This window comes from Mixophyes fleayi, chromosome 9 (assembly GCF_038048845.1).
Source record: "Mixophyes fleayi isolate aMixFle1 chromosome 9, aMixFle1.hap1, whole genome shotgun sequence".
Taxonomy (NCBI): Eukaryota; Metazoa; Chordata; class Amphibia; order Anura; family Limnodynastidae; genus Mixophyes; species Mixophyes fleayi.
The window spans coordinates 133,933,258-133,945,057 of record NC_134410.1 but is presented as its reverse complement, the minus strand read 5'-3'; the positions used below and the strand labels follow the sequence as shown (position 1 = coordinate 133,945,057).

General features: G+C 42.3%; 1 protein-coding gene and 1 pseudogene across 1 annotated transcript in view; both read right to left on the bottom strand.

Annotated features, from left to right (window-relative positions):
• Positions 1–853: 853 nt before the first annotated feature.
• On the bottom strand, positions 854–972 carry LOC142102563 (5S ribosomal RNA; annotated as a pseudogene).
• Positions 973–4,625: 3,653 nt separating this feature from the next.
• Positions 4,626–11,800, bottom strand: part of PMPCA (peptidase, mitochondrial processing subunit alpha) — a 65,208-nt gene continuing 58,033 nt past the window's right edge. Inside the window, exons 11-13 of the mRNA XM_075185846.1 lie at positions 7,485–7,547; positions 6,093–6,237; positions 4,626–5,670 (exon numbers count right to left, since the gene is read on the bottom strand). Of these exons, the coding sequence (XP_075041947.1) occupies positions 5,501–5,670; positions 6,093–6,237; positions 7,485–7,547 (378 nt within the window). The 3' untranslated portion in view covers positions 4,626–5,500. The remainder of the gene's footprint in view (positions 5,671–6,092; positions 6,238–7,484; positions 7,548–11,800) is intronic.

The window sequence follows — 11,800 nt, the reverse complement described above, 5'->3', positions numbered from 1 at the left end:
GTGTCAATTGTCGGCTCATTTGGTTGGTCGTACCGTTTAATATTTTACGACCAATCCACCTAACGATCATGTAGTGTGTATAATTTTCCAATCGATCCATGACCAAGTGCTGATAGTTCCTCGAGCTGCGACTCCTTTGGGGGCGTGTGTATGTTAATTTCTGATGCCTGTACCAGTCCCACGTGGTGCGGTGTCCCCACATCACTCATTCTGTAATTAGCTGTGTATTGCTTATGTCTGCCTGCATAATTATAGCAATGTGTCACTTTATTGTACGCTCAATACACATAAACAAAAAGGTTAAATATGTGTGTTACATTTGTCTGCCTGCATAATTAAATACATTTTTCCCAACCCCAAACCCGCTAATAACCCTAACATGTCCACAATTCCAACCCAGATGGGATTCAAACCCTATACCACTTGCATGATAACACATTGGTTTACTGTGTGTGCTATAGCCAAACTCGTGGAGATTTCTGTCTACCAAACGCCTACATGTACTTTCAATAGAGCAGTGTTGGTCCTATCTCTATACATGTGGCCCCTCCACTTCCTGTTTAAACCCTCCCCTTCCTGATTATGACCTCCCCTTCCTGATTAAGACCCTCCTCTTCCTGATTAAGCTCCTCCCCGGACATAGACTTATACATATATAAAAAAAAATCTTAAAAACCCTAACCCCCTATTCCCAGGTGGTCTCCCATTCAAGTACTAACCAGGCACAACCGTACATGCCTTCCAAAGTCAGACTTGTTCGGGGTGGTGGGGCTCAAGGTATTGGTTTAATACTGAACTACATCTCTTATACATGTCACCACCAGCATTGTAGGAAGCATGAACAAGAGATAAAAGCCTACAGCACCTGGTATTAGAAGGTGGTCTCCCATCCAAGTACTAACCAGGCCTGAACCTGCTTGACTTTCAAGATCAGACGAGATTGGGCTTGTTCAGGGTGGTGTGGCTGTAGGTATTAACTTTATACTGACCTACATCCCTAACCCTAACTCTAACCCTGGGTCAACCCATCACAACATCATAGGGGCTAAATCCAGGAGAGGAGCAGTGGGTTATGGGATCCCACAGCTGTATCCGGTAATGCTTGGGGAATATTGAAGGCTCTATGCAAACTAAAGCCAATAACAGTCTTGTGAAAATAAAGCAGCAGAATGCACCTAGACAGATATTATGTAGAAGAAGTGCTTGCTGGAAATAGCACAGATACAACTGTGCGTTGATTATGTAGATCAAAATAACCGACACTAGGTGGTGATGTTGTAGCGTATAAGAATATAGCAGGTGTTATTACAGATTGTGAGAGATTTCTGCAAGTTAACTGCAAAGTATAGACACTGTAGAGTACTTGAGTGTCCACTAGGTGTCAGCGTTACACTGCGCAAGACTATGGTTTAGCTTCAAAGATAGTGACTCGTCTTACCTCTTATCGCCCACTGGGTGGCAGTGCTGTCCTGATTACTGCAAGATTGTCGCAAAAGAGTACCAGCTATGGATTTCCTTAATGCAGCAGACTCTTTTATCTCCAATTGATTTCCCCTATTTAACTTGTGTCCGTTATCCTCACTTTCAGAGTGATTATTTAATTCCAGGGCAGTATGAGGGCCTAAATGTTGGGGGCCAGACCATCTCATAAAAAATAAATGTTATGTACATTTTCGTTGTGCAAAATAAGCTTAACGGTTGCAATGGATTAAAGACACATAAATGAGAAACTCATCCAGCACATATCATAACGGTTATGCACACTGTTTAACGCCAAATTCCCCCAGCACAGTGTAAGGCTACACACACACTGGAGCGTTTTTGTCCAATAATTGGCAAATCATCCGACATATGTCCATTCGGTTGGAAGTCGGGCTAGTGTGTATAGTGACACAACGGTCAAAAGACGTTCCAAAGGGTCAATTGTCGGCTCATTGTATTGGTCATACCGTTTGATATTTTACGACCAATCCATCTAATGATCATGTAGTGTGTATAATTTTCCAATCCATCCACGACCAAATGCTGATAGTTCCTCAAGCTGCTAACACCTAACCCTAACAGCTTGTCCCCTTGTCCCAGCCAGGATTCGAACCATGAACCTCTTGAGTGGTAAACCATTGCCCTATAGCCAAACCTATGGTGGTGTCTCTTGCCAAAAACCTGCATGTACTTCCAATGTACTGTGTACATATACACACACATTTATCTACATGAAAAATAAAAATGTAATTATTGTCCTAGCCAGGATTCAAACCATGAACCACCTGCATGGTAAACTGTTGCCTTACTGTGAGAAAAAAGAAGGGTGAGCTCCATACATGAGGCCCAGTCCGGGTCTACTGATGGGACAGATTCTAAACAGACTGATCAAGAGATGCACCTGTGAGGTGCCTGTGAAAAGGCAGCTAGAATATGGAATCAGAGTCTCAGACCTGGGGAGGGTCCTGAGACACTGCTGTGGTGAGCAGTGACATGTTGAATGTGTGTTTGGACACAAGGTCCAACACCTGAAAGAGTGTCTTGCTAAAATGTATTAGCTAGTAGCAAGATGGCTAGGATTTTGTTTATGTTTCGTTTGCAACCTGGTGAATAAACGAGCTGTGGCCGTTAACCTGAAACCTCTGGACTTGTGTGGTTACTGCTGCTGTTCATCACATCTTCCCCTGGAGATTGTACCTGTTCCCCTGATAATAGTTATATATATATATATATATTTTGTAGTATAATCAGTTTATGTATCTGAAAAAGATTCATCAACTAGATTTAACGCATCTTCTTCCATTGCGCCCCCAGATAGCAATAGAACACGTTTTACAAATAACAGATCATGGATAGCCTTTGTGAACCTCTTTATTGCTTTAATATATTGTAATGTTTTTAAGTAATTGCATATGTTATTTTCATTTAATCTCTTTATGGCAGGTTATGCCGCTTTCATCTGGATTCTGACAGTCAAGCTACTGGTTTTGTTTCGCTGCACTTCTGACATTTTGCAGTGCTGTGTGAGGACTTCAGCTCTATTTAACATAGACAGTTAGCATTAGAAGATTCTCCACCCTGAAGATGGCACTGAACGCTGTAACCGTCTGGAATTGGTAGATGATTAAAGTTTTCAATGAATTTTCATAAAGTCATATTGATATTGTTATTGTGACTGTCCTATTAACATATCAATGTAACTGTTAAGATCTGTGCAGGATAAGAAAGGGAGCTGCATAAATCTAATTTACTATTGCAACCGAATGTGCTGGAGTTTAATAAAAAAAAAAGTTTATATTTTGCAATATAGAGATGGTCTGGCGCCCAAATTGCTAATACAACTATTGCACTGCACCACCACTTACAAATAGTGCTGTAAAACCCGTATTTGCGGAGATCCTGTGGTCACTTACGCCCACACCCATGAGGTAGCCAGGCCGAAGGAAAGTGCACTCCAGAATCACACACATAGTGAGAGGGGGAGATGAGGGAGACGGTATTTACTAAGCGGAGGTGGCAACAAACTGCCGATTCTCAGCGGTTTCCTTTCATTTTCTTAAAACGGGAATTTTATTAAAGACAAAATTACTGCAAACCACTGAAAATGGTCGGTTTGTCGGAGCCGCCGCTTAGTAAATATACCCACTAACCATTAGAGTAACTATTCTAGATAAATTACTATCTGTAGTTTTAAAAAAAGATATATATGTCTTAAATACTTATCCTAACCATGATGACAAACAGGAATTACAGGAGAGCATTGCGTTTATTTCACTTTCCTAATTCAATTTCTATCTATATTTCAAGAAAATAAATATATTATTAGTTATATATTTGCTTTTTAACAATAGACCTATTGCATTGCAGTCAATAACAATAATCATTAGGTTAACCATGTCCCACACCACAGAACTGGGTTTATTCCACTTTTATAGATTAATTACTGTCTGTATTTAAAAAAAAAAACAAAAACATTATATGAGAGATGTGCACATTACGAGAGGGCGGCACGTTATGAGATATTCGCATTACATGAGATGTGCACATTACGAGAGGGCGGCACGTTATGAGATATTCGCATTACATGAGATGTGCACATTACGAGAGGGCGGCACGTTATGAGATATTCGCATTACATGAGATGTGCACATTACGAGAGGGCGGCACGTTATGAGATATTCGCATTACATGAGATGTGGACATTACGAGGGCGGCACGTTATGAGATATTCGCATTACATGAGATGTGCACATTACGAGAGGGCGGCACGTTATGAGATATTCGCATTACATGAGATGTGCACATTACGAGAGGGCGGCACGTTATGAGATATTCGCATTACATGAGATGTGCACATTACGAGAGGGCGGCACGTTATGAGATATTCGCATTATATGAGATGTGCACAATATGAGGGCGACTCAGTATGAGAGATATGTGCTATACGAGATAATGATATGGTATTAGAGATGCTTGATACATAGGTGAGAGAAGTGTGATATGGGAAAGAGATTGAGGACATCGGGATTCCATTATGTTTTTCCTAGTCCTCTTCTCTCAGGAACTGCTCTTACACTGGAGACTGCCACTGAACATGTGCGGTTACAAAGCAGTACAGATATTTCACTTCTACCTCTCACAAGTACAGTCCATAAAAATAATATTTTATTAATACACCACTTAAGACACATGAAAATGAGCATTCAGGTTGTGGATGACGGATAGAAGAGAAATTGAGAATTACATTTGGCAGAGAAAGTTTCTCAGTCCTGTGACTCAGCACCAAGTCCCCCTTCAACCAGTAACAGGATCCTATACAAGGGACTTTGTTATCTTAGATTGGTTGCGTGCTTTAGGCACAATGGTCAAATAACCTTCAGTGGACAAGCAAAATCTGTATTATATAATGACTATTTCCATGAATGGTTAAAGTGGACCCTGTTCTCATAAAACTACACTTTACCTTTTTAAAACATTAAATAAGGATTTGGCTAGATCAATGGTTCTCTCTTAACAAGGCATGTTTTATGGATGTCCTAACATATGACATAATCTCTGGTCCAACCTATCTGAGACACCCAGAAAACCTGTCCTGCTGGTGAGGCCACCTCTCATGTCCTTATTCTGAGACCATGCAAGGTGAAGGCTATTTGTAAATCTTAGTTCAGTGTTTTACTTGTTGCCTAAACACAGAAGAACGTACTGTGAACTGAACCAATAATCATGAGAATACAGCCTATCAATCCGTTATACCTCAGTGCAGTCACAAAGACCTACAACCTAGTGTATAGGTGGAATACTGGCTCAGCACACAAAAAGTAACAAATCCCATCCCAAAGACTGAGGCCTTTTTATTTCAGTTCTTCCTGAGCGTAACTCTGGAATCTTCCTGAATCCAATGACTTATTGCATCATAGACTATACGGCTCCGGGGGAGAGCACAGACAGCAGCCTTGCAGTGTATTTTCAAATCACAACACATCTCTACACAGTTCAATTTGCCATATATGGTACCACCCTATCGAAAGAGCCGGTATGATCGAGGGAGTCGTCCGTCCTTACTGGAGAGTGCAGTCTGAATTTGATCGTATTCTGGCAACTCCGTCAAATCTCCCAGTGCAGCCACTGCCGGCTTACTCCGCAGCATCTTAGTGGCCACTCTCTTTATGTCACTTGTCTTCACATTACCTGCAAGAATTAGGGGTTTACAATACAGGAAAGAGAAGAAGACAATCGTTGCTAAATATCCTGAGATCTCTGATGTTATGTATGTACTATGTATTCTGATCTTCGCCCTCTTTTTAGGCTCTTGTAGTGTCCGCTGACAGCCTTACAGATAACTTATCAGTTCCTAAAACATCTGCATATAAGTTGTTGTCAGTAACAACTCTTTCACAAACAGAATTTGCAGTAACATCTTCCATTCTGCAATATGGCAAATGTAAATACAACAGAAGACATGTTTTATTACGGTATGGAAAGTTTTATAACTATATATTTATGAAAGTTATCAGTAATTCTTTAACATATTTTTTTTTTGTTTTTTTTCTATTTACTTGTTCTTTAAATGACACATAGCAGAGGCCTCTACCCGCCGCCATATTACTTACTGATAAGAGAGCAGAGTTCATGTGGAAGTTTCCTTGCCCCCGTAGCTAGCACTTGTCTCCCAACATCCTCGAAGATCACTGGTCGAGCTTCCAGGTTCATCATAAGCATGGATTTTAGCTGGGTCTTTGCCCGTTCTAGCTCCACCTGGTTACAGTACAGCAATGCATCTGATTTTGCAAGATCACAACCTTAAACCATATACTAGCTAGTTAGCATATTGATCACTAAAATTGTCTACTACTGACCACCAATCATTAGTCTGAATAATAAAAATGTAATACATTTAGTTATGTATCTATATATCAGGCAGTAGAGATCATTGCTAACATTGCATTTAGGTGCAAAAGTTACACTGAACCACATCAACCAATCAGCAGTTAGCTTTCCCCGCTTAATGCAAGCTAGACAATGAATGCAAGTGTTTGGTTGCTTTAGTTTAATGCAATAGTAGTAACTGAGCCTTTATAACAGCATAATAACCTTTATTTCTGCTCCTGAGGAAGGAACTTGTACTGGCCCTGCAAGATGGCGCCCACCATCGCTTTGGGTATTGGCATCCTATGCCTGTCAGGCAGCGCCGGGACCCGTCAGTACTAACGGCTCTCACTGACAGTATACCCATACACTCTGACAGTACAAGTAGGCGAGTGACATAAACTTATCTGCACCTGGTGGGGGAGCACAGCAGCGATGACAGAGAGAAATGGCACATTTTGCTGAGGAAAGTTCCATCAAAGCCATCCGTAGGGTAGACATGCACTCCTGCTACCTATCATACATCTGACTAGGACGTACTCACTCATCCGATTCCCCCACCAGTCTCAGTACTTACTGTGACCTGGTCTCGCTTGATGGGAGATATGCTACAACGGCTCGTCCCTTGGCTAAGCTGTGCTCTTTTAATAAGAGCTTCTCATTGACAAAGGGATACACAGAAACATATTTCTGCCAACTATCTGGAGTGAGGGAAGCCGACAGGCTACACACCCTTGTCAAGGATACAGAGTGAAGGAAGCCAACAGACTACGCACTCTCTGGGGAGGCGTCCCTGTAAAGGCAACCAAAAAGATCAAAATCAGGGCATAGAGCCCTAAGAAAAACATGCCACTTAACTAACCCTGAAGATGGCACCGGATGGGAGGGGCATGGTAGGGGAGGAGCTATCCTCAACACTTTCAGATTTAAAGTGCCCTGGCTCCATTTCCCTCTAATATCCCATTTACGCAGTGTCCTCCAATGGCAGGAAAGAGAAAACAATATTTTATATATGAGGAAATGGTCAGCATTCTATATACAGTAAGTAATATATTTATTATTTTGGAATATAAATTGTGGTTTTAAAAATTCCACATCATACTCTCTAAGCAACAGCCTTAATTGAAGATACTAACCTCCCCTACTGATCCAGCCATCAATGTGAATTCCCGAGTGATAATTTCAACCATTTCTCTCACCTACAAAGACAATTTTTGAAGATGTTAAGTTTTCTTGAAAAATAAAAACAAAAAATAAAACCCACACCAATATTGCACTAGCTTCATATGTAAAATTAATTGATAAATATTTAGCAGCATTGTTTCCATATATCACATATAATGAGATTTTTATGCTTACGCAAAATCCGTTACTCTTACTCCATTGGGGGACATTGGGGTATAGAGTAAGGACAGGTTTAACTAAGCCCTAGGTCCTCCCCCTCTATACCCCATCTCCTGTCCTGCCTTAGTTTATGTTTAACCAAACCCACAGAAAGCGGAGACAGAAACAGGAAAAGAGAATAAAATTAACAACCAACAACATTCTCTTACCAAGAAGACTACATGTCAAACTGTAGGAGAAACTAGAGCATTAAGGGTGGGCGCCCGGTGTCCCCCAATGGACTAAGAGAAATGGATTTTACGCAAGTATAAAAATCCCATTTTCTCTGTCTTCCTTTGGGGGACATCACAAAGCTGTCCTACGGGAGGGAACGCTCAGAAGAAATGGCACGAAACACCTTTCTTCTGAAACTTGCATTCTTGGATGCAAACACATTAAACTTGTAAGTTAGTGAATGTGTGTACAGACTACCACGTGGCCGCCTTACACAGCTGTTCTCTGGAAGCACCATAGCGGGTCGCCCAGGAACCACTTACAGACCCTGTAGAGTGATTGCATAGATTATCTGGGACAGGCTCCCCAGCCTTACTATAAGCTTGACGAATAACAGCCGTAATCCACCTAGTAATAATTACTTTAGAAGCTAGCCAGCCTCTTGTGAGCATGATAGAGACTCAAAAGATCGTCAGTCTTGCGCATCTTCTGAGACCTCTGCACATAAATTCAGAAGACTCGGACAACATTGATAAAACCAATAGAAATATCATTAAACTGAATACATAAAATCATTCAGGACCGGAATGACAATGTGTTGATTTAGATAAAAAACAGACACAACCGTAGGAAGGAAAGAGGTCCTGTTTCGAAGAACTGCCCTGTTTTTATGAAAAACAAGGAGAGGAGACTTGTAAGATAAAGCAGCAAGCTCTGAAAACTGTGCGTGCCATAGAAATGGGCAAAACCGTTTTCTAGGACAGAAATTTGAATTTCACTGTGTTCAAAGGTTCAAAAAGGCGGATGCCGTAAAGCATACAACACCAAATTCAAATCCCATGGTGGTACCGGAAGAACATATGGAGGTTGTACATGAAGAACGTCCTGAATGAAAATGTCCACATAAGGAATGACAGCAAGTTTTCTTTGAAAGAAGACAGAAAAAACTGACACCTGACCTTAAAAAGAACTAAGGCGCAAACCTGCATCCAACTCCTCCTGCAAGAACCTAAGTAACCTGGCCAAGCAAAAAGAAGAAGTAGGATATCTCTTCTTTTTACACCAGTCAATAAGTTTTCCAGACTCAATAAGAAATCTTTGCAGAGGCTGGTTTCCGAGCACAAAGCATGGTTTGCCCCACAAGTTCGCAAACACCTTAGGGCTTAGGATCATAGCTTCTACAGTCACACTGTTAAAGCTAGACGTTGTAAACGTAGATGACAAAAAAGGATCCTGAGTTAATAGATCTGGGTGTAGCGGCAACCACCAAGTCCAAGCTCGTCGGTGTACCAGGCCCTCTGCAGCCAATCCGGAAGAACTGGAACACCCTCTCTCTTTACCTTTCTTAACACCCTTGGAAGCATGGCTACCGGTAGAAAAACGTACACTAAGCAATACCTCCAAGGACAGACATGGCGTCTACTGCAACAGCCATAGGATCTCTTGCACGGGAGCAGAAGAGGAGAACCTTGTGGTTCATCCGAGATGCCACCATGTCGATATTAGGGTGACCCCACCATCCCACCAACTGACAAAACACCTTAGGATGAAGGGACAATTTCCGCATGGCCAAGGGACTTTTGGTACCTCTCTGATGATCGAGGTATGCCACGGATGTGGCATGGTCTGACTGAATCTTCACTGGCCTTCCCTGCAGCAAGTGTTGTGCGCTTATAGAGCATGAAGACTGCTCACAGTTCAAAGACATTGATTGGAAGCTTGGATTCCTTTTGAGTACAAAAACACTGAAACCGCGCATGAAGACAGAAGGCCTCTAATCTCGAAGGCTGGCATCTTTTGTGATTAAAGTCCAATTTTAAATTGATAAATTGCGTCCCCTGGCGAGAATCTGTTTATGTAACTACCAAAAAAGCAAGTAACTGGTCTGCGGAGACATGTGAAATACCTGGGCCGCCAGATTCAGATGGTATTTTTTTGCATTTCAACAGAAGATCCAACTGGGACTGCCGTGCATGAAACTGAGCAAACTGGACCGCCTAGAAAGTCGATACCATGTTGCCAAAAACACTCATGGCGAAATGTACCGAAGGCTACCTTGTCGCCAACCAAGATCTTACCCTGTTCTACAAGGCTAGAATCCTGTCTTGGTTGGTAAGAACACCCGTTTTGACGGATGTGAAATGAAAATACTCAAAAAGATCATTTGCTGAGATGGGAGCAACTTGGACTTTTTGAAGTTGAGAATCCAACCGTGAAGCTGTAGAGTCTGGATTACTACTTGGATGTGTCACCTACAGCACCTTTGGAGACTCTGTCATTAAAAGAAGATCGTCCAGACAAGAGATGATTGTAACCCTCTTGGACTGTAGCAGAGCAGCCACGACCGGCATGATCTCTGTGAAGATACGTGGGGTTGTGGCTAGACCAAAGGGAAGAGCCTGAAATTGTTAGTGCTGTGACCGAACCGCAAACCTCAAAAGGGACTGATGACCCCTCTAGATAGGTACATGAAGATAGGCATTTTTGATGTCTAGAATCCCCATGAATTTTCCTTGTTCCATGCCGTGAATGACCGAGCTCAAAGACTCGATCTTGAACCTGGGCACTGTGACATGGGTGTTGAAACATTTTCAGAGTCAGAATTGGTCTGAATAAGCCCTTTGGTTTTAGTACGAGAAAAAAAGAGGATTTATGTACTTACGTTAAATCCGTTTCTCTGATTCCGTCTGGGGGACACTGCCTACCATCGGTTGTGGAGGGGAGCTTGGGAGTTGGCACCTAGCTAGTTAACTTTAAGCAACTGCTGACAGACCCCTCCCCTCTACAATCCTCCTGCCCCTTCCTGTTCAGTTAATTAAAAAGCCCAAGGAAAAAAAGGCCAATCAAACAAGAGCACACAGAAGAAAAGCAGAAGGGAGGGATCGCAGTGTCCCCCAGACAGAATCAGAGAAACGGATTTAACGTAAGTACATAAATCCTCTTTTCTCTTTCATCCAGTCTGGGGGACACTGCTTACCATGGGGACGTTCTAAAGCAGCCCCCTAAAGGTGGGACTACTCTGAAAGCCCCGCTCGTAGAGCACTACGAGCGAAATTTGCATCCGCGGATGCAAATACATTAAATTGGTAAAATTTTGTACATGTATTGACAGAAGACCAGGTGGCTGCCCTGCAAAGCTGGTCTGCAGAAGCCCCATTTCTCGCTGCCCACGACCAATTTGGTGGAATGGGCCGTAAGTCTCTCTGGCACCGGACGGTTAGCCTTTATGCAAGCTTGCTTAATGGTTTCCGTAATCCATCTTGCAATGGACTGCTTTGAGGCTGGCCAGCCTCTCTTATTAGCATCATAAAGAACAAACAGAGAATCAGTACGTCTAATCTGAGAAGTTCTCTTGACATAAATGCGGAGAGCCCTAACCACATCTAACTTTTCCATAGACTGATGATCCGACTGGGAAGTGGATGAAAAGACCGGAACTACAATTTCCTGGTTTAGATGAAAAGCCAAAACTATTTTTGGAACGAAGGAAGGGAGGGTTCTTAACACCACTCTGTCCTCGTGGAAAACCAAATATGGTTCCCGACAAGACAGAGCTCCTAATTCCGAAACCCTACGTGCAGATGCAATAGCCAAAAGAAAGAGGACCTTCCAGGTCAACCACTTCAAATCTGCCACAAGTAATGGCTCAAAAGGAGGCCCTTTAAGCATATCCAGTACCAGGTTAAGATTCCATGGTGCTGTAGGTGAAACATAGGGAGGCTGAATATGCAAGACTCCCTGAAGGAAAGTCCTAATATCTGGCAAATCCGCTAATTTCAGGTGAAAAAAGACTGAACGTGCCGATACCTGAACTTTTAGGGAACCTAACCAAAGCCCTGCTTCCAGGCCATCCTGAAGGAAAGCCAATAAGCGAGGGAGACAAAAGGAAGACGTG